Source organism: Abramis brama (assembly GCF_963993115.1).
Source record: "Abramis brama genome assembly, chromosome: 15".
Taxonomy (NCBI): domain Eukaryota; kingdom Metazoa; phylum Chordata; class Actinopteri; order Cypriniformes; family Leuciscidae; genus Abramis; species Abramis brama.
The window spans coordinates 14,297,249-14,320,956 of NC_139977.1; the positions used below are offsets into that span (position 1 = coordinate 14,297,249).

General features: G+C 42.2%; 2 protein-coding genes across 2 annotated transcripts; both read left to right on the forward strand.

The window, feature by feature from the left end:
* Positions 1-5,492: 5,492 nt before the first annotated feature.
* On the forward strand, positions 5,493-6,434 carry LOC311097676 (olfactory receptor 52D1-like; the record flags this gene model as incomplete). Its single annotated transcript, XM_084137518.1, has 1 exon — positions 5,493-6,434. The coding sequence occupies one exon, from the start codon at positions 5,493-5,495 to the stop codon at positions 6,432-6,434; it is 942 nt and encodes a 313-aa protein (XP_083993644.1).
* A 6,622-nt stretch (positions 6,435-13,056) lies between these two features.
* Positions 13,057-14,122, forward strand: LOC311097678 (olfactory receptor 8G17-like). The gene has a single exon (XM_084137520.1). The coding sequence runs from the start codon at positions 13,063-13,065 to the stop codon at positions 14,002-14,004; it is 942 nt and encodes a 313-aa protein (XP_083993646.1). The 5' UTR covers positions 13,057-13,062; the 3' UTR covers positions 14,005-14,122.
* Positions 14,123-23,708: the final 9,586 nt, after the last annotated feature.

Below are 23,708 nucleotides of genomic sequence, written 5' to 3' on the forward strand. Positions count from 1 at the left end.
GAAATTAGTAATTTATTGCCATTTGTGTTGTTTCTGAATGCTTTTATTGGCATTTGTGTTGTTTCTATTGTTGTGTGAGGGTGTATACCTTCTGGATGTAATGGCGCTCTCTCTCTCTCTCATTAAAACATGTTTTTTTTTATTAAAAAAGTCATAATCCATGTCTTATTCCAAATTAGGATGTTATGCTATCAATCTGAATGGGAAAACCATCGAATTGTATGATGGCCTTTGTGCCCTGTCATATGGCCTTGGTGCCCCTAAAAAAAAAAAAAAGGTGGAGGCCAAATGGCCTTGCCCCTAAAATTACATAATTCCCACCCTGCTAACAAGGGAGGACTCTTCACTAGGGTTAAGGTAGCCCATTTAATATTTATTTGGCTCTTCGGAGTGAAGCGGCCAATTATCTTTTTGTTTTTGCGGCCACAATGCACGCGAGCAACGGTTACAGGCCTGCAACGAGGGGTGAGCGTGATTGTGTGTGTGTGTGGGCCCACGTGAGTTAATGTGTTTATCCGTCAAATTATAACTGCCATTGTATTTCCTAAGAGGGGTTTGATTTTTTATTATTATTCCCTTTCTGTTAAAGGGAAGTTTCATATAGCCTACATGTGAATAGATGGGCATTTAAAAAAGTGTAAAAACCATATTGAGAGACATTTGATTTATCATTGGGTAAAGAGTCGTACTTAACTGCCAAATTCATATTCATCTGTAGATTGACATACAATTCTAAAAGTACATTAATCCGAGATTGTGTATCATTTTAATATCTGCCCAGTTGTGATCATTTTAAAATAGGCAGTTAATTGTAGTTTACTGTTTATCTATTCTCCTTTTTGTTTCATATTTTCTATTTTTCATTTAAATTCATATTTGTTTTAATAAACATTGTAATTGTTTACTTGAAGTGATTTCATCAAGTCTTAACTGATTGGTTTGGTTGAAAGTTAAATTGAATATTTCTATTGGGTTAATTCATTCTCATAAAATGCATGGTTATAGCTAAACAGAGGACATAGGGTGTTGTGCTAAAGGGTGTTAAGAGAGTTCCCTTATAATTAGTCGAAAGACTGCAAAGTTTGAACCCGAGTACCCGCCCTAAGAGCTCAAGTACGTCATTACTTAGAGGGAAGAGGGTTCTACATATATATATATATATATATATATATATATATATATATATATATATATATATATACAGTGGTTAAATTGGGCCGGGGCTCTCCGGGGCTCAGCTCCGGCACATAAGCCTGCTCGGTTGCAGTCAGTTGCCTACTGGAAATTATGTCACATAAAATTTGATGAAAGTGATGCTTTTGAAAACATATTTCTGATTATAAATGAAAGATTTTGAAATGGCATGTCTATTTTGTCTCGGCGGAGCTGAGATGAGAACAATCGGGACACGGCCGTATTCTTGTTCAGCTGCTTAATCTCGTTGTCAGTCGACCATGATCGCGCACCGCTCGCGCATGCCATGCGCATCTAGGTAGGCTAGTACTCAGAACTCCGACACGGATAAATGTACGCAGCAATAATGAATGTTCCTGGGAGATCCGTAGTTGCGCGGGATGTGGAAGCGCGCAAAAGTTCCAGAACCTTCGATCTACTGCCTTGAAAAAAAGAAAAAAAAAAAACGTGCTGCTGGCCGCCGCTGCAGCAACAGATCAATTTTGTCAAGTTCAGCACAACGTTGGTTGTACAAAAAGTGCCCTGGCCTTGAATGACAAGGTAAGGAAAAAATGCTTGGCACATTGTATGGGTCACTATCATAACAAGGTAATACAATGTGTAATCAAGCGTTTTATATTTAATATGAGGGAAATAGGCTACACATGCCGTGGACGTGACACAAAAAATCTTTAACTTTTAGGTGGCAAAATATTTTTTTGTAATTCTACAAAGTAATACTACCCACCGGATGAAGAAGGGTTGGCTCTCCACAAAACATAACATATTCATTTTATTTTATTTTTCATGTTCGCATTTATGAATAAAAAACAATGTTACGGACGTGAGCGCTCTGAAAGCGGCACTAAAAGACTGTTTAAAACTTTCACTGAGACCTCAAACAGTAAGCACAAAGCCTTTCTTTAAAATGAATTTCGTTTTGTATTAATTGTATCTTAATTTTAATCAATGTTTCATCAACCAATTGCCTGGATGGATTTAATGAATAAGAAGTAAATATAGTATAGTAGACAATAGATAATCACGACACGGACGCGCCGGCGAGTGAACTGGACTCTCGTCTCATAAATGAACCGAAACTCAGCGTATAAGGAAGCCTACTTGCCTGACAGACCTGATAAATATATCTATAGAAAGCTTGGAAGGTCTTCTTTTAAACAGAACAATTCAAAACGAAAGAAAACAGACCGCTGCTTGTGTAGCCTAATCCGTATGAAATGTGCATTTCTCTCTGGCGCGTTCACTACTGCGAAGATTGCGAGGATAGCATCGTCAACTTCATCTATGCAGGGCACTGACACAGAAAACACTTGTTTATTAATAAACAATTAAAATGTCTCCTTGCTATATTTTACATATTCATAATCATTACTTTTGCCGTTTTTTTGTGACAGCTTTTAGCTTATTGGCAGCGCCACCCTTAAATGTTACATGAACGCGTCACCACCGCATCAGCACCGAAAACAGGACATTTTTTTTCAATCCCTGTTTTCGCAGGGGAAAAACTGATCAGAAAATGTAACGAAACGTTGTAGAAATCTAGTGGAGTAGAAAGTATAATAATTGCTGCAAAATGTAACGAAGTAAAAGTCAAAAGTATGCACTATTGATTCTACTTAAGTAAAGTAGGCCTACAGAAACTAAGTATTTGTACTTCGTTACATTCCACCACTGCTGATTAATGTCTCTTCCCCAGCCACTGAGCGGGAGAAAAGACAATTTTTTGAGGGCACCCGGTTGGTCAGATTTCGCGGGACCCGTGGAGGCCGCAGTGGAGGAGGTGGTCGAGAGGAATCCCGACACCATTCTCCACTCTGGCCCCTCTTCGACCTTGGGCTGGTGATGTCCAGCCCAGAGCTCCATCCGCCGCTGATTCCACCCAGCCCAGAGCTCTGTTTACCGCGGTTTCCGTCCAGCCCAGAGCCTGCACATCGCCACCCGAAACGGAGGAGGAGAAGGAAGACTCCCTCCGTGACTGTTTCGGTGGACCTTGTTCCGGTGGTCCCAGTTCCGGTGGTCCCAGTTCCGGTGGTCCCGGTGGTCCCTGTTCCGGTGGTCCCTGTTCCGGTGGTCCCGAGTCTGGTGGTCCCAGTTCCGGTGGTCCCGCTCAGGCGCCTTGCTCTGCCCGCGCCGCCCTGCTCTGCCCGCGCCGCCCAGGCGCCCTGCTCTGCCCGCGCCGCCCAGGCGCCCTGCTCTGCCGGCCCCACCCGAACTGCTCGCCCTGCCAGCACCACCCCAGCGACCTGGCACGTCTGCTGATCCAGAGACTGTTCAGGTCACGTCTGCCGATCCAGAGACTGTTCAGGTCACGTCTGCCGAGCCTGTGTCTCCGGACAAGATGGCCGCCGCCGAGCCTGTGTCTCCGGAAAAGATGGCCGCCGCCGAGCCTGTGTCTCAGGACAAGATGGCCGCCGCCGAGCCGGTGTCTCTTCCTGAGCCGGTGTCAGCTCCTGTTCCTGAGCCATGGCCACCTGAGCCTATTCCTGTGCCATGGCCTCCTGAAGGGTCGTCTCCTCCCTGGCCTCCTGAAGGGTCGTCTCCGCCCTGGCCGCCCGAGGGAAAGTCTCCGCCCTGGCCGCCCGAGGGAAAGTCTCCGCCGTGGCCGCCCGAGGGAAAGTCTCCGCCGTGGCCGCCCGATGGAAAGTCTCCGCCGTGGCCGCCCGAGGGAAAGTCTCCGCCGTGGCCGCCCGAGGGAAAGTCTCCGCCGTGGCCGCCCGAGGGAAAGTCTCCGCCGTGGCCGCCCGAGGGAAAGTCTCCGCCGTGGCCGCCAGAGGGAAAGTCTCCGCCGTGGCCGCCCGAGAGGAAGTCTCCGCCGTGGCCGCCCGATGGACTGTCTGCTCCGCCCTGGCCGCCCAATGGACTGTCTGTTTCACTCTGGTCGTCGGCTAAGCCGTCACTCACTGTTCCTGTTCCCCTTCATGGACCTGGCTCCACATCCCTCCCCCTGATCCTCCACCATTCCACCTCCCGCCTAGACTTTTGTTTTGTCTTTTTCGTTTTGGAGCGTCTGGTAGCCGCTCCGTAGAGGGGGGGTTATGTCACAGTGTCTGGTTTGTGTATTCCTGTTGTCCACTAGAGGTCCTCTTCCCCACGGTGTCATCCACATTATGAACTGCATTCCCCACAATCCTTGTCTGTACCAATCACTGTTCATTGTTCCCAGCTGTTCCCTGTTTCATTGTTAGTTCTGTGTGTGTATATATACCCTGGTTGTTTCAGTGTTTGTCATGGAGTCCTTGTCTATTATCACACCACTTCCGAGTTCTGCGTTGTTGCCTGTTTTGTATTGTTTTATGTTTTGGATTGCTTCTTTGGTTTTGACCCCTGCCTGGACTGTTTGTGAGTACGGATTTTCCCAAATAAATACTGCATTATTGGATCTACCTGTCTCCTTGAGTGTGGATCGTGACAGATATGCAGAGATGGTCTAATCTCAAAATGTCTCTCCATGGTAGAATTTCAATATTATAAATGAATGTTCATGGTAGGTTGAATTCTCTTTTTTCTATGATTCATTTCCCTCCACCTGTTCTCTGATGCCCATACTTTTTAGGATAGAGAAATAAAGAAGAAGAATTTAATCAGTACACACATAATATAATTCCAGCTCCTTCTGTTCTTGCATCCCTAAACATCTTTACAGCACATTACAGTACAAGCTAACCTGATCAGTAGCCACCAATCACAGCAAAAAAATAATTATTTTACACTCTTGGGGAATGACGACAAAACAAGTATGTGTGACACATACAGTATAAAATGGTCAAGTCAACTCTTCTGAAACACATTAAGTCTTCCTATTGAATCGAATTATTACCAAGTTAAAGGGAATGCAACAACAGTGTGCTACTATATATTAAACTGAAGTGACTATTATATTATATTAAACCGAATAGTGAACTATTTATCTATCAGTCATCTACCTTGGTAAGTTTACATATTTGAGTGGGGTAAACAATTCAAGGGTGAATTTATTTTTCATTATCAGCAACTATCAAATATTTCATACCTGCTGCTGGGGATAAAAGTTTATAAGAATTACTGGCATGGGCAAATATTGTTCTTTTTTTACCACAATGTGAATATTACAATGTGAAGAAGTTTTCTACTTCTGTTCTTGTTTAGTACTTTGATATTACCTGTATGTGCTGCATTAAATCATGTTCTGACTGAATCTGGGCTGTGTTTCACAAAAGCATAATACACCTAAGTTGATTGTAGAAACCACAATCTACTGTCAATCTACTGTCTCTAAAATGCAGCCCTGTACTGTACTGTATGTTTTGTTTAGGTCACAGATGGACAACCTGACATTCAGATACAGCATACTCTTAATGGAGGGACTACAAGTTACAACTCTGTCCAATCATTTTGTATTCATCCTTTTGTTGCTTGCTTACATATTTATTATAGTATCTAACATTGGGATTTTGATTCAGATCTCAGTGGAAAAAAGGTTACATCAGCCTATGCACATACTTTTCTGCAATTTGCCACTGAATGATGTATTAGGGACAACTGCTTTTTTGCCACGCTTGATGAGTCATATCTTAACAGACCCCTCTGAGCGCTTCATCACATATGTGGAGTGTGCTTTGCAAGCTTTTTTTGGACATGTATACGGAACCGCATCCCACACAATTCTAATGATCATGGCCTTTGACAGATATGTGGCCATATGCAATCCATTGCGATACCCTACAATAATGAGCAATAAAATGATAGTTAGACTGTCAGCAGGAGCCTGGGGTGCTGCAGTAGTGCTGGTGGGAATTCTGATCAGCCTCAGTGTGCGTCTGTCTCACTGCAGATCTGTGATTCAAAATCTGTTTTGTGATAATGCTTCACTATTTAAACTGTCCTGTGAAAATATAGTTATTAATAATGTATATGGATTAACTTTTACTGTGGTTTTACTAACGTCCTCATTGGGGAGTGTGGTATTTACATATCTCAGAATAGTGATGGTATGCTTCAAAGGCAAAAACAAAGCAACCAACAGCAAAGCAATAAAAACCTGCAGTGCTCACCTGGCTGTTTATATAATCATGATGGTTTCTGGATTCACCACCATTTTTCTTCATCGTTTCCCTGCATTATATGAAAGTAGAAATTTATCTAGTTTAATGTTCCATGTTATTCCACCATGCTTGAATCCCATAATATATGGTTTGCAAGCAAAAGAAATAAGACATAGACTGTTTAAACTAATTTATAAATGTAAAGTTAACTCAATGTGAATATTATATTACAATTTTCTTTGAGCGCTAATGATAAAGTTTGAATGGTAAAATATGATTGGTCTACATTTCTGTTTCATTCCAAAACTGTACTTGTGTGAATAGTCTATATAACATCCTTGTGATAAATGTGGACAGTGGAACTATAAAATATGTACTGATAATAACAGGCTTTTTATGTCCCAGGTAAACATGAAAATTAATCACATTATGAAATAAATGCTTTTCTCCAAAACACGTCGGCCATAATTGTATGCACCCTTTTATTAAAAACTTTTTGCAGTCTTCTTTTGCCAAGATAACAGCTCTGAGTTTTCTCCTACAATGCCTGATGAGTTTGGAGACCTCCTGACAAGAGATCAGATACTATTCCTCCATACAGAATTTCGGTAACCCTTCCTTTTACAGTCCCCTAATTACTAGGTATTTACCAGGTAAATATATGGTAAGTTATAGTTGGTTATTGGTAATTACCACAGGTAACAAGTATGTAAATGCAGAGAAACTACAATCTAATTACTAAGTAGTTACCTGGTAAGCATATGGTAAATTATAGTATTTTAGTGTGTAATTACTTAAGGTGATTAGTATGCTATTACAGAGAAACTACCAGGGAAAAAAAAAACATCACTGTTAAATATCAACTCAACAAAGTACTGTGTACTTGTTACCTGTTTAGGTTGGTAATAACTCAGATTTAATTGTGTACTTCCTCAGAATGTAGGCAGCCAATTTTTAGAAACACCTCCAGTATTACCCATCAATTCAAGTTAGATGTGTAGTTATCCTAGGGTTATGTTGGTAACAGTCCATGTTTATTTATTACTATCTTGAAATTAAGACAGTAGTTTCCAATAAATTACCTTGTCTTACATAGTTGTTGTTCATTGCTACACCCATTTATAGAGGGTTTATCAAATAATTTACCTTACACTTACCTGGTAACTACCCCGCAGGAACAGTTTTCCCTAATGTTATGGCACATCTTAACAGTAGGCTAATGTAAATGCTAAATGTCCTAATACCTGTTGATACTACAACAATGCAAATATGCTCTTAACCTTGCAGTTTTTCACATATCATGTAAGACTCAATTTCTCCATTTCTTTGCACAAAACTCTCCAGAAAATGCCATTTAATAGTTTCTTTTTCAAAAAAAATTACCGGGGGGGCATACCCCCAGACCCCCCTAGGGAGAGCCCCCCCCCCCACATAATACATCCCAATTTAACCCCTGTATATATATATATATATATATATATATATATATATATATATATATATATATATATATATATATATATATATATATATATATTATGGTGTATATTATGGTGTATAAGAAAAGGGGAAATAAATATGTGTATGATTATTATGATTATTCTTTAAGGTTGTTTCTATGATTAATCCTTTCAAACATTATCCTTGTATTGACACATTTATGCTTTTTGTATATTGCATTGTTTAAAATCATATTCTCATAGTTATACTCATATCCAAATGTTCTATTCAGACCAGACATTTAGTATAGGCCTACTTCTACTTCTACTGACAAATGTAGCCTACATCTATTTCTGGGCTAGACATGCTATTTGTTTTTTCCGTTTTCTGCTCAGTGTGGTATCTAATCTAATATGTGTGGTTTAGTTTCACATGAGATGGTTATCTTACCTGGAATTAATGTACAGCTGTATTTGCATAAGTCTAGTCATGATAGAAATATTTAATTGGCTATTTCTGCTTCTTAGGGCTGGTTCACACAGAAAGCGGTTTTGCTTGGAAAAACAGAAAAAAGACGCGGGCAGTGGAATGGGAAAAAATGTGCAAGGTCTCGAGACATCTGTCGTTAGTTTTGTTTAGTTTTAGTTTTTCATTTTTGTTGAAATTTCAAATTTAATTTCAGTTTACGCAAATTTTGACCAATAGTTTTTAGTCTTAGGTTCATTTTTCGTTTACGAATAAAACATTGACTCCCATAGCCTGCAATGGTACTGTGTGTGTGTGTGTGTATATTTAAGTTCAGTAATTTCACTTAAATGCAATGAAAATTACCTATTAATTGTCATTTAAGTGAAATTACTGAACTTAAATATACAAGCTTGATAAAAATGACCATTCTAGAAGAAATTTTCAGATGGCACTTTTTTCAAGAGGCTTTTGCATCTGAACTATATATATATATAAGTTACAAAATGAAGACAGACTTCACTGCAAGTTCACTTCACTGTTCACACACACACAGTTCCATTGCAGGCTATGGGAGTCCCCTGTTCAATAGGTAGAGATCGGTCAGAGTTGCAGGTCCCCACTTGGCATGTTTTTTAAAAATAAAAATAAAAATGCATTTTTAAAGTTATATTATGAAAAAAAGACCTTAAAAGAAAATTTTGTATGTCATTTTTGTTTCTTCAAAATGACCAGTTTTCTGTGTCAGAAGGGAGGCTGTGACTTTGAAAACTAGAGAGAGTGCAATCCACTCCAAGTACAAAAGGATGCAACAGACCGCTGCACTTGTTTCTTTTAAAACAGGATTTTTTTATAGTGCTGAACTAGATTCAAGCCGCTCATGGTGAAAATATATGCATGCTTGTTATGATAATTATGGTAATTTGCAAACAGTGCAAAAAATATTGGCATTCTAAGGTGTTTTTTAAAGAGGCCCTTTAATGCAAGATTCCTTTTTATATATTTTTTTTGTTTCAGGTAGTGGTGCTTGTTACCATCTTGTTCCATGTAGTTACAGGGTAAGTTTTTCAGTGCGGGCTGTAAATTAAAGTGGTTCTTGTTACCCTCTTGTTCCATGCAGTTACAGGGTAAGTACAATAAAAATACATACACACAATCTCATTTCACTGACTCAGAAATCTTTATTTGAAAAACAACTTTTTTGTAAAACAGATTTACAACACTTCTTTTTCGTTTAAAACTGCTTTTTTAAATCAACAATTCATTTCAAATGCTTAAGTCTTGACAGAAAGTAGCATGTTTTGTCCCCCCTTTTTTCTTTTGCTTGGCTTCTTCCTTTTGTTCCTCTTCTTTTTCTTTCTTTCCACTGATTAACCTGAAAAATAAATCATGTCTCTTGCTAGTTGGAGCATCAAAAATGTTTTTTTCTCCAACTTTCAAAAAGTTAGTAAGAAAAATTACAATATTTTAAACTTTTTAGACTGTAAACTATTGCTTCAGACCAACTGTAATAAGTTGCTTTTCAAATAAAGGTTTCTGAGTCAGTGATATTAGATTGTGTATATGTATTTTTATTGTACTTACCCTGTAACTATGGAACAAGAGGGTAACAAGCACCACTTTAATTTACAGCCTGCAATGTCACACTTACCCTGTAACTACATGGAACAAGAGTATATTTACCAGTATTAATAAAAAATGCAATATAGCTTTACTTGCCTATACAGTATGTATTGGTACACCATTATTACAAAATGCCACGCAGTGTATGTTCTCACTAAATTGTTTCCAAATGTAAGATTGTTGTATCATAATAGTAGAATAAGTACCCCATAGTTCTATAATACTTACAGTATAAATAATGTTTTAATTCTCCTGGTTGTTACAAACTTTACATATTGTTCCCTTATACTTACATGTAAGTACTTTATAGGTACACTATAATTACCGAAAGTTATGCTGTAAATTCGTCCCTAATTACGCAGTACTTTCCGGGCTGTAATCTAAAGCGTTACCGACATATCTCATTTGGTGTGGCAAGTATTCGCTGAGTTTCAGATAAAAATTTTGTGACGTGTTTCAGAAATATATGAAAGCTTTAGCGTAAGTTCTGCCAGGAAGACTCAATTGTTACGTCACTTATTACCTTCACATCTAACCAATCGTGTTCTAATACTTGTAGTATAAAAGATTGGTAGTTAAACATGTCTGAGTTTGCAGATGCTGACTCCAACATTCACCTCCATCCTCCCCACCACCACCAGGATGGTCCCTGACCATACCTCCCAGGGGATCGGCTGCGCCCCTGCCTTCGTCTTCAGGCAGGAAATGCAGATTCCATTACCAATGGATTGCGAGCTACGGACGGGGCCTACGCCAAAGAACGTCTCGGTTACACATGTAACCCTCGTTCCCTGAGTAGGGAACGGAGACGTTACGTCGTGACGACGAATGGGGTTTCACTTAGAAAGCCTCTCACCTTCAAGAAATAAAACGCGCCAATGCCAAAGAAATGCCATGGGTCTGCGGAATTTGCATAGCGTAACTCCGCCCCATATAAGAAAGTACACTGGCAACATGCAAATATGTTTCTTCACTAAGGAGCCGAGACTGAACTTAGGCGTTCCAGCGGTACAGCGGAAGTGGCAGGGAGACGCAACAAGGGTTACATATGTAACCGAGACGTTCCCTTTCGTGGTCACTACGAGTTACGTCGTGATGATGAATGGGATTCCCAGTCTAATACCCCAGATATGACCCAGATAGACTATATGATAGTCTAATACACATTAGGGAGGGGGCTGCATATAAGACACATGCTCGAGAGAGGCTTACAGTGGAAATACACATGTGGGGGTCGCCCAGAGGGGGAACCATGCACATGGAGGCACCTGGCCAACGCGAAAGCTGCCGGTGGCATAACTCTGGCGTTGACGTCAACAGCGCTGGAGGAACTCAGGGCTTCTCGGGGAAGCTAACCTGAGGAGAATATCGCACGTGTCCAGTCCGCGGAGTGGAATGGCGAACAAGCGAAGACACCTGAGAAGATCCTAGTACCGGCTGGTTGAAGCGAGTACATGAGAGGACACTGGCTCCACTCAGAGATTGTAAAATCTCGCGAACGTGTTCGGTGTCGCCCAGCCTGCAGCTCTGCAGATTTCTGTGAGCGAGGCGCGAGGCGCCATGCACTAGAGCCCAAGAGGATTCACACCAAGGGGGCACGGTCAACCTTGCTGCTGGTATGCCAAAGCAATGGCGTCCACTATTCAATGGGACAACCTTTGCTTGGAGAGAGCCTTTCCCTTCAGATTCCCATTATAACAGACAAAGAGCTGGTCTGAGGTCCTGAAACACTGCATTCTGTCAACGTAAGCACGGAGGGCGCATACTGGACAGAGCAGTGCCAAGGCTGGGTCTGCCTCCTCCAAGGGCAGCGCTTGCAGGTTCACCACCTGATCTCGAAAGGGAGTGGTGGGAACCTTGGGCATGTAACCAAGCCGGGGTCTTAGGATCACATGAGAATAGGCCGGCCCGAATTCCAGGCACGCTTCGTCAACCGAAAATGCCTGCAGGTCCCCTACCCTCTTGATGGAGGCCAATGCAACCAGGAGCACTGTCTTCATTGACAGGAACTTAAGCTCCACTGAAAGTAGGCGTCCTTCAAGTCGATCGCTGCAAACCAATCCTGTGGTCGCACACATTCGAGAATACGTTTGGCAGTGAGAATCTTGAACGGAAGCCTGTGAAGTGATCAGCGGCCACACCCACATCCACACACAAACACACGGAGAGAGAAAGAGTCAGTGAATTCATGAACTGTGACATCAAGGGCACTCCAGTTGGTGGATGTAACAATGATATTGTGCAGATCTTAAGTAAAGTAAACAATGTCAAGATATGAGACTTGGGGAATTAATAGATATGAAACTATGGGATATATAATCCATTATAACTTAAGTGGATAAAATTGTGTTCATTGTGTGTTATAAATCATCATACTTTTAATAGTTACAACCGCAAATAGAAAAGTATTATTATTGTTGTTACGATTATTCATGAGATACAACACATTATAAGGTTGTTTATAAGGCATTATGCATGCATCATAATGTATCAAGAATACCCTTATGATGCATTACAAATGCAGGCTTCATCTGGTGTTATAATGCATTGTACTCTTAAAAGAAATAACCACAAATAGGTAAGTATTATAATGTATTGTAACTATTGTTATGATTATTTATCAGATGTAAGGCATTATGTAAGGCATAATGCATGTATTATAATGCATTAATAATATCCATGCATTATAAATGCATGCTTCATTACATGTGTTCATGTGTTGCCAAAAAAACACGCCCCCTACAGGTAACTAGAACAAGGGCCATTTCAACATAACAATATCATCACAGTTTCAGTGGCTGTGTTCATGGCAACCAGTTGGTCATGTCACTCTTGGATGATGACAGTGTCACACTGAACCACATATATAAAGTCAAAGGCTCGTAAGTATCCTTCAGAAAAAAGTAAGTCATTATTCATGTAACCCTAAATACTGAACTGACTGCTAATTAATTAGTTAACTTGACAACTTGAAGCAATCTGTAAAATAATCAACTATCTTGGTATTACTTATATAGTAACAACAGACTGCAGGTTCTTTGATTTTAAATTTACTATGTAGTGATTGTGTTACTATGACTGATTGTGTGATTTTAAAGGGGTGCCATTTAATAAAGACCATGAAAACTGATGAGACAGCAAGTAATGTGATTTACAAATAATATATATACTTACATATGGAAATATGTTATAATTAGATTTTACTGTTTACAACAACATCTTTTTTTTTGTATATTCATCATTGTACAGTGTAGCAATTTTATGCCATTAATGACGATGACAGGTCTGTGTGATGCTGTTTGCAGGTTTTGAGCAGCCAATGGACAACCTGACATTCACAAGCCGCATTCTCCTTGTAGAGGGACTGAAAGTTACACCTCAGTCTTCCTATCCTATTTTCATCCTGATTCTCTTGGTTTATATATTCGCAATGGGATGTAACATTGGACTTATAATCCTGATCTCAACTGAGAAGAATCTACATCATCCTATGCATTTTCTGTTCTGTAACCTTCCAGTGAATGATATACTAGGGACCTCTGTCATGTTGCCACGCTTATTGCAGGACATTTTAAGGGAAGCCTCAGAGCGTTACATTACATATGTGGGGTGTGTTGTTCAAGCATATTTTGTGCATATATTTGCAGCAGCAAGCCACTATGTGCTGATGATCATGGCCTTTGACAGATATGTGGCTATATGTAATCCATTGCGATACACGACTATAATGACCAATAAAATGGTTATTAAACTATCAGCATCAGCCTGGGGGCTGTCAGTATTCATGGTGTCTATTATGTTGGGTCTCACTATACGCCTTTCTCGCTGCAGGTCTAACATTGAAAACCCTTTCTGTGACAATGCTTCACTGTTTAAACTGTCCTGTGAAAATGTGGTCATAAATAATGTTTTTGGAATAATTTATACTGTTATTGTCTTTACCTTCTCACTTGGGTCGGTGTTTATAACATATACCAAGATTGCTTCTGTATGCATAACCAGCAAAAACAAAGCACTCAACAGCAAAGCCATAAAAACATGTAGTACTCATATAGCTGTTTATATCATCATGTTTGTTTCTTGTGCCACTATGGTTTTTCTCCATCGTTTTCCAGAATACTCTGACAGCAGGAAATTAGCTAGTATAATGTTTCACATTGTACCACCAGGACTAAATCCTTTAGTATATGGTCTACAAACCAAAGAAATAAGACAAAAGTTTGTAAAGTTTTGGTACAGAAATAAAGTTAATCTAAAGTAAATTAATTATAAAAAAATAAAAAAAAGATCCATTATAAAATGCCATTTTCTCTGGATGAAAATAAGAATATCAATAATATTGTAAAAGTGCTACTGTGAAAATGATTTAGCCCATACTTTTACTCCACAAAATAATCATGATTAATAATCACCCCCAAAACTCTTTTGATAACTTCTAATCAGTCTGGTATAAAAAGATTATCTGAGCCAAATTTGGTGAAGATATTGCGAATGTTGCAGAAAGACACAGTATATGTGAACAATTTGTGTCGTTGATGAAACATGTTCTGTTAAAATGAGTTATTGTCTGCTTCAAATCTGTAAAATCAGCTTGAGTAGTTTGAGAACTGATGATTGTTTTTGATAATGCAAAACAACAAATTGTGTGTTTGATATGGAATAGTTTTCATCAGCACTCAGCATAAAGGAGAGCAGAATGAAAATCACTCACAGCTATTGACCAAATAGCTTTTGTAGCATATTTAGTTCATACAATGAAGAGTATGCAGTTTTTTGTTTTGAATTTGATAACTTTATTCTGTTTATTATTTCTTACTTGTATAGGCTACACATATCTGAACAAAATTAAAGCACTATTTAATTTGCTTCTTTGTTCTATTGTGTTTACTTGTCTGAAAGCCTGTAATTTGCATGTTTCTTAATTTATTGCTTATTGTTTACACAATCTCATATCACTGACTCTGAAACCTTTATTTGAAAAACAACTTAATTCAAAACAGATTTACAACACTTCTTTTTCATTTAAAACTATTTTTTTTTTAAATCAACAATTAATTTCTTGACAGAAAAGTCTTGACAGAAAGTAGCATGTTTTGTCCCCCCCTTTTTTCTCTTGCTTGGCTTCTTCCTTTTGTTCCTATTCTTCTTTTTCTTTCTTTACACTGATTAATCTGAAAAAAAAAATCATGTCTCTTGCTATTCTGTATTATGTATTAAAAGAAAATGCAGTACACCCAGAATTACGTCCTCACCATTTACTCATCTTTTACTGTACCCTCATGCCATCCAAGATGTATATGACTTTTCTTCTTCAGATTAACACAAATTAAGGTTTTTAGAAAAATAAAAAAAAATACATCTCTGGGAATACATATCATGCAAGCTCGTGTTAAAAGTTGGAGCATCAAACAGCACATACTGCAATAACTGCAGCAATCCATACAATTATAATGGATGGATCAATGTCTTCTGAAGTGATTCGTCTTAATTATGCAGTACTTTCCGGGCTGTAATCTAAAGCGTTACCGACACATCTCGTGTCTGTGTGGCAAGTATTCGCTGAGTTTCAGATTTAATTTTTGTGATGCGTTTCAGAAAGATATGAAAGCTTTAGCATAAGTTCTTGCCAGGAAGACTCAATTGTTACATCACTTATTACCTTCACATCTAACCAATCATGTTCTAATACTTGTAGTATAAAAGATTGGTACTTACACATACTGAGTTTGCAGATGCTGATGCCTATATTCACCTAAATCCTCCCCACCACCACCAGGATGGTCCCTGACCATACCTGCCAGGGGGTCGGCTGCGCCCTTGCCTTCGTCTTCAGGCAGGAAATGCAGATTCCGTTACCCCTGGGTTGCGCTCTACGGACGGGGCCTACGCTAAAGAACGTCTCTGTTACGTATGTAACCCTCGTTCCCTGAGTAGGGAACAGAGACGTTAAGTCAGTGACGACGAATGGGGTTTCGCTTAGAAAGCCTCTCACCTTCGAGTATACAAAACGAGCCAATGTCAAGAAAATGCCATGAGTCTGCGGAATTTGCATAGCATAAGTCCGCCCCACGTTGTGGGTATATAAGGAAGTATGCTGGCAACATGCAGATATGTTTTTTCGCTGAGGAGCCGAGACTGAACTCCGGTGTTCCAGCGGTACAGCGGAAGTGGCAGGGAGACGTAACGTCTCAGTTCCCTACTCAGGGAACAAGGGTTACATACGTAACCGAGACGTTCACTTTCGTGGTCACTACGAGTTACGTCAGTGACGACGAATGGGGTTCCCAGTCTAACGTTCACCACTCCACCTCGGCTGTCTTCCAGTGCCCTACGTAAGTCTGAGATCCCTGTCGTGAGGCTAGCACGGACGAAGGACTCCTACTTAACACAGGAATACCAAGGTACACCATGGAAGCATATCTCAGCGTAAATATGCAAGGCTTAAGAATACACATATGACCCGGAGGGGCTGCATATGGAGTATCACTGGGGTGTCCAGCCGCAGGTGGAATATTTCAACCCCAGGGGTGGCAAGGTGGCTTGCCAAGGGAAAGACACATGCTCAGAGAGGCTTACAGTGGAAATACACATGTGAGGGTCGCCCAGAGGGGGAACCATGCACATGGAGGCACCTAGCCAAGCGCGAAAGCTGCCAGTGGAATAACTCTGGCTTTGACGTCGACAGTGCTGGAGGAACTCAGGACCTGCGGGGAGGCTCACCTGAGGAGAATATCGCACGTATCCCGTCCGTGGAGAGGAATGGCGAGCAAGCGAAGACACCTGAGCAGAATCTAGTACCGGCTGGTTGAAGCGAGTACATGAGAAGAAACTGGCTCCACTCGGAGATTGTAGAATCTCACGAATGTGTTAGGTGTCACCCAGCCTGCAGCTCTGCAGATGTCTGTTAGCGAGGCACCATGCGCTAGAGCCCAAGAGGAGGCCACACTCTGACTGGAGTGGGCCGTCACACCAAGGGGGCACGGTCGACCTTGCTGCTGGTAGCCAAAGCAATGGTGTCCACTATAAAGTGAGACAACCTTTGCTTGGAGAGAGCCTTTCCCTTCAGCTTCCCACCATAACAGACAAGAGCTGGTCTGAGGTCCTGAACACTGCGTTCTGTCTACGTAAGCATGGAGGGCGCGTACTGGACAGAGCAGTGCCAAGGCTGGGTCTGCCTCCTCCGAGGGCAGCGCTTGCAGGTTCACCACCTGGTCTCGAAAGGGTGTGGTGGGAACCTTGGGCACGTATCTAGGCCGGGCCGGCCCGAATTCCAGGCACGCTTCGTCAACTGAAAATGCCTGCAGGTCCCCTACCCTCTTAATGGAGGCCAATGCAACCAGGAGCGCTGTCTTAATTGACAGGAACTTAAGCTCCACTGATTGCAGAGGCTCAAATGGAGCAATCTGCAGGGCAGTTAAAACCACTGAGAGGTCCCAAGAGGGAACGAGAGGAGGGCGAGGAGGATTCAGTCTCCTCGCTCCTCTCAGGAACCTGATGATCAGGTTGTGCTTTCCCAGAGACTTACCTTCAACTGCATCGTGATGTGCGGCAATAGCGGCAACATACACTTTCAGTGTGGAGGGAGACAGCCTTCGCTCCAACCCTTCCTGTAGGAAGTAAAGCACGACACTGATCTGGCATTTCGTGGGGTCTTCACGACAGGAAGAACACCAGTTGACGAAGAGGTTCCACTTCAATGCATAGGCATGTCTCGTGGACGATGCTCTAGTCTAGCAGAAGTGATGGTAGCCACCACCGCTGTTGGTAGGGTACTCAAACCTGCCTCGTCCCGTCCAGGAGCCACATGTGGAGGTTCCAAAGATCGGGACAAGGGTGCCATAGGGTGCCCCGTCCCTGAGAAAGGAGGTGCTCCCTCAGAGGGATTGGCCAGGGAGGTGCTGTCGCGAGGAGTACTAGTTCGGGGAACCAGGTCTGGTTGTGCCAATACGGGGCAACCAAAATGACCTGCTCCTCGTCCTCCCTGATCTTGCGCAAGGTCTGCGCAAGAAGGCTCACTGGGGGAAACGTATACTTGCGGAGGCCCCACGGCCAGCTGTGCGCCAGTGTATCCATGCCGAGCGTGCCCTCGGTCAGGGAATAAAACAGGTCGCAGTGGGACGAGCCGTGAGAGGCAAACAGATCTACCTGTGCGTCCCCGAACTGATCCCAAATCAGCTGAACCAACTGGGAGTGGACGGGATATAAATGGTCTCGTCAGGTCTCCCAGGATATAAATGGCTCGAAGTGACCTCAGATGCTTCTGACTCCATATGAGGAGGTGGCGGGCGAGTTGCGACATACGGCGGGAGCGCAGACCACCTTGTCGGTTGATGTACGCTACTGACGCGGTATTGTCTGATCGGACTAGTACGTGCTGACCCCTGAGCAACGCACGGAAGCGGTGCAGGGCGAGACGTACAGCCAGCAACTCGAGGCAATTGACATGCCAAAGGCGCTGGGGTCCTGTCCAGGAGCCCGCGGCAGCATGTCCATTGCACATGGCACCCCAGTCCGTGGTGGAGGCATCTGTTGATACAACAACATGCCGAGAAACTCGTTCTAAGGGCACCCCGGCCCTTAGAAAACTGAGGTTTGTCCACGGGGTCCACTGCCGAGCAAGCCGCCCGTCTCAAGAGTGGTGCCTAGCCAAGCATTAGGCGGTGCCGTCCTCCTGCAACCCTCTCCTGCTCGGGGACAGGGAGGCGGCCTCGGCGGGAAGCAGACTAAGGAGACCGCACGGACGGATGACCATTAGTGCAGAAGGCCTCAGTCTGCTTCTGGGTGGTCGAAGGCTGTAGGTTACAGTCCTCAACCACACCGCCGAGGAGCCTAGCCTGGGACATGGGGGAGCTGAGAAAATGCAGCCAAAGTATCCCCTCTCGAGGAAAAGATAGATTGTGGTGTGGCAGAGGGGACTCTCACACGGAGATCATTGAGTCTCGATCTATAAACATCACGATGGTCATGTTCCCGCAATGAAAACATGACTCAGCGCTCGTGACCGTTAGGCAGATGAATCAAATGCCCACATCCAGTAAATACACGGGCGAGCCGTCTTGAAAAAGACGTGCCGCGTGCAGCTCTTTTAGAGAGAGGAAAAAGCTCAGCAGAGTGCTGAAGCGCCCAGGGAGAAACACACACACTGTCGGCAGATCACTGCACAGATCAGCAGCAGGCAAAGCGATCTCGCTGGAACGCGCCATCACACCAACACACTGAAGAGCCGCTCATCTCGAAGAGTGAAGATGATTCAGAATGGCTTGTAGGAGTGAAGAGAACTCTTGGCTCCAAAGCGAAAACATATCTGCATGTTGCCAGCGTACTTCCTTATATACCCACGACGTGGGGCGGACTTACGCTATGCAAATTCCGCAGACCCATGGCATTTTCTTGCCATTGGCTCGTTTTGTATACTCAAAGGTGAGAGGCTTTCTAAGCGAAACCCCATTTGTTGTCACTGGCGTAACTCGTAGTGACCACGAAAGGGAACTTTATAACACAATACTTGCTTGCTGGGCTGTTAATAAATTAATGTTTTTTTACGTCATTTTGCCTTCCGAGTCTTTTTGGTAGAAGTTCACGGAGACGTCTGAAAGCGCACCCTGTTTATTTTCTTTCTTTTACAAAAGCATAAAGTTTTGTTTTTATTGTGAGTGTACACAAATAAAAACAGTGTCAAATAATGTCCTGTATGAGCAAAATTTATAATTTCACATTTTTAAGTTGTTTCTGCAGTTATGAGGAAAAAATCCAGCAGAACTCATCTTGCAACCTATTCTTGTCAGTATTACACACAGATATCTAATTGCTTACTAATTGTGCACACAAATATTTGAGAAATATGTTGTAATTCCCCTGAGAAAGACAAATCTCACTTTCCCTATTTCTGTCACAGACTCAATGTTGTGTTGATGTAGTGACACTAGGGGTCACACTTGGGAGCCCCAAACACCTCTGATACTTCAGAAAATGCCAAATTGGCAAGTGGAATTTGTATGCTACTCCCCCGAACATATGGGTATAAAAGGAGATGGCTTGCTTTACTTATTCAGATTTGTTCTTCGGAGCCGAGAAGACGTGTCTGTGATTCTCTCTCCATTCACCTTTGCCTAGAAGCTTTGTTGGATTCCTGTACGGCACATTTCAGCAGTTCTCTCCACCACATGCACAATTAAGTGCAAGAGAGCTCCCTTGGGTGTTTCAATGAACAACAAGAAACAGAAATTTCAAAAAGAAAATATTCTTTAACAAGAGAATTTCTCCATAAAAGAAGATTCCCCTCTAAAAGAGCAAACACTGACAAAAACGTCTTTTTAAAGATGCCTTTTCACCCATGTATTACTAGACGTGGTCAATACCTGTCTCCATCAGACAGCCACGTTCGCTTCATTAGTTGTTTGGGCCGTGACCATGCTGTAACCACCTTTGTGGATGGAACATGCACTCATTACGAGAGCATGGCCATGGAATTGTTGCGGTTCACAAAGCAGAAAGTCACCATAGTTGACGTCCCGGTCCTACTGCTGGTGTGCACAAGGCCACGTTGGCAAGAGCTGAGGGCGATCTTGGGGTACCAATGGAAGTATTGCTGCTGGCGAATACCCATGGGCCTCCCATTTCCCAGTATGCTCTTTTTTTCAGGTCGAGTTCTCGGATGAGTTTGTGTAAGTTCAGTTCCTCTGTGTAAGCTTAATTTCTCATTCAGAGCTCGAGATGAGGATGATTTGGGCCCCAATCATCAGGTGTGGTTGCGCAGACTGAGCCTGACGCTGAGATGGCTGCTGTGCTTGCCAGGGCGGCCGTGAACATTGGGCTTGAGTGGAACCCTCCACTCTGCACCGGGTGTTTGTGGTTAGATGATTGGTTTCTGGACTTGGAACGCCACTCACAGTCGCAGTCTGCCCCAGTACCTTTCATCCCGGAGGTGTATGAGGAGCTCACATAGTCATGGAAGGCATATTTTACTGCCAGAACCCGCTCTGCAGGTTCTTCTGCCCTCACTACCCTCATTGGTGGGATGACCAGGGGCTATTTTGAAGTTCCCCAGGATGATCAGGTGATTGTGATGCACAGATGCCCGCAAATTGCTAATTGCGAGGGCCGAGGCAGCTGTCCTCTCTCAAGCGTTTGAAAGCATATCTATGCAGTTTGCGCGCTGTCACGGAAGCGTCAGTGGAAGGGTTCAGCTCTTGTGTTCAGCCTCCTCATGTGAAGACCGACTCGGGTAAAGACCATCGACTCTACCTGTGCGACTCCACCGAGCAAGGACACCAGTAAGGCACTTAATTATCTTCTTCTCCCTTTCCTTTCACACTTTTATCTTATTTACCCTTACTCAACATGTGCTTTCAATACATTCCTGTTGTCTCTTGACAATGCTGTTTCATCACTCACAGAAGGCAGCGCAATACTGCTTATCTGCGTCCCATTCTGTCATCCTCACACACACCTCTCTCTCTTCATGTGGGTCTGTGGAATTGTCAGTCAGCAGTCAATAAAGCTGACTTTATTCCAGCCTTTGCATCTCATTCTACTCTTAGTATCTTGGGCTTGACTGAGACCTGAATTCATCCAGAAGACTCAGCAACCCCTGCTGCTTTCTGTAACAACTTCTCTTTCTCTCACACCCCTCGCCAGTCTCCTTCCCACAGTGGTGGACTCCGAGCAGGCTCTGGTTATGGAGCAGGAAGTACTGACGCTTCTACAAAAAGGGGCTATAGAAAGGGTTTCTCCTCCCAGCAGAGAGTCAGGGTTTTACAGCTGTTACTTCATTGTTCCAAAGAAGGATCTGCGTCAATTAAACAGCAGAGTTCAGAAACTCAAGTTCAGAATGCTTACACTCAAACAGATTGCATACCAGTATCGGGTTCTTCCCTTTGGCCTAGGTTTATTACCCCGCACCTTTACAAAATGCGTGGATGCAGCTCTGGCTCCTCTGAGACTCCAGGGCATTTGCGTATTAAATTATATCGACGATTGGTTGATTCTAGCTCAGTCCGAGCAGATGGCAGTTCGGCATTGAGATGTCGTTCTGTCTCACATAAAGAGGTTGGGGTTGCGGCTCAACAACAAAAAGAGTGTGCTCCTCCCACTAAAAACGTGCACTTTAAATCCTGTTTTCAAAAGTTCAACCGGAGTAGCAGAGCGAGCTGAGTGACGCTTTTAAGAACGCGCTGTACCATTTGCATGTAGGAGTCGCACATGGCAAGTACAAACTTTGCGTACTTGATATTGAGAAAAGCCTAATGTCGGCGCTTGTCTTCTTGTGACAAACATGTCGAGGAGCAAGAACAAGATCTGCTGTATGTCATCCATTGTAGTTTACTATGTTCTTCTTCGCGCGAAAATGACGTCGATCGAAACACCACACCTATCAAGTAAGGGTACTGTTGGCAGTGGAAACGCTAGCCAGATCATGGTTAACAGACCCGAACCGTACCGTACCGTACCGTACCGTACTGCTCAGTGGAAACGAGCCATAAAAACTTTATTTCTTCTCGCTATTTCTTCTATCAAGAGAATTGGAGATTTGCAAGCCTTGTCAGTTGCTCCTTCATGTTTGGAATTTGCACCTGGTATGGTGAAGGCATTTCTTCACCCAAGACCGGGTTACATCCCTAAGGTCCCTACTAATGTTGCGGCCCCAATAGTGCTGCAGGCCTTTTATCCTCCATCATTTAATACCCCAGATCAGGAAAAACTTAATCTGTTATGTCCCGTTCTGGCTTTGGAGACTTATGTTCACAGAGCTGGCCTGTGGCGTAAATCAGAGCAATTATTTGTCTGCTTCGGGTCACCTAAGAAAGGTTGCCCTGCATCTAAATTCTCTTCAGGATATTTGTAATGCAGCGGGCTGGTCCTCACCACATTCATTCGTCCGATTTTATGATCTAGACCTCTCCACTCCTGGGGCTAGGTTGCTTGCTTCTTAGTGTGCGCAAGGACTTCACACAGAACGACCTTAGTTAAATTTAAGTAGCTTTTATAAACATAATTTAAAAGCTTTTATAGCTTTTTTATAAAACATTACTGGTGTGCATCTTAAGACATTTTACAAGACACATTTTAAAATATTCCAGTGCAAGTTGCTTTCAGTGAAGACAGCTCAAACATGCATTTTATTATGGGACTAGGTTTAAGCCTTGTCTGTAAAACCAGGCATATATTAGCCAGTGTATCAGTTTCATTGTCCAACCCTTGTAGTAATTGAATTTCACATTTCACTGTCCTGCAAGTCTGTTTTATTTTATCTATATTAAAAAAACAAAACAAAAACTTAAGTTAACTCTTGTTTGGTTAGCTTAGGTTTTCCCCATCTTTGGGAATAAAAAAAAAAGTACCACCTAGTCAGACAATTCTCTTTTAATATAATTTAAAACAAAAACTGCTCATTACTCGTAACATTACATCCTATTGTCATTCCAAACCTGTTTGACTTTCTTTCCTCTGTTGAACAAAAAAAAAAATACATTTTGAACAATGCTGTGAACCAAATAGAATTGAAGCCCACTGATGTCCACTAAACATTTCTCAAAATATTATTTTATATTCCACAGAATAAAGTCATACAGTTTTGGAATGATACGAAAGTGAGAAAAATTTTGGGGTGAACAGAACATTAAAATGTATCATAATATTTGCAGATACATTATCACGCATACAACATACAGTGTAATATGTATTACAGTGACTTTGATCATGACAACAAGGGCTATAAATAAGTTTCCCCCTGTGGGATGATGACATCACATAAACACTGTTAAACAAAATAAAAGCTAAGGGCATGTAAACAGTTTTTCACTTAACATCTAGAAACTTGACTGTCTTTCCTGATAATAACAGGGTGTTGAGTAAGTATTGTTTTATTAGACAACTCAATTATGCAATGCATAACTTTGTAGCAAAAACAGCTTCCAGGTTCTTTGATTTTTCAATTTACTATGTGGTGATACAAGAGTTGTTCAT

Coding starts and splice junctions, on each gene's coding strand:
- LOC311097678 (XM_084137520.1), top strand. CDS start 13,063: ATGGACAACCTGACATTCACAAGCCGCATTCTCCTTGTAGAGGGACTG.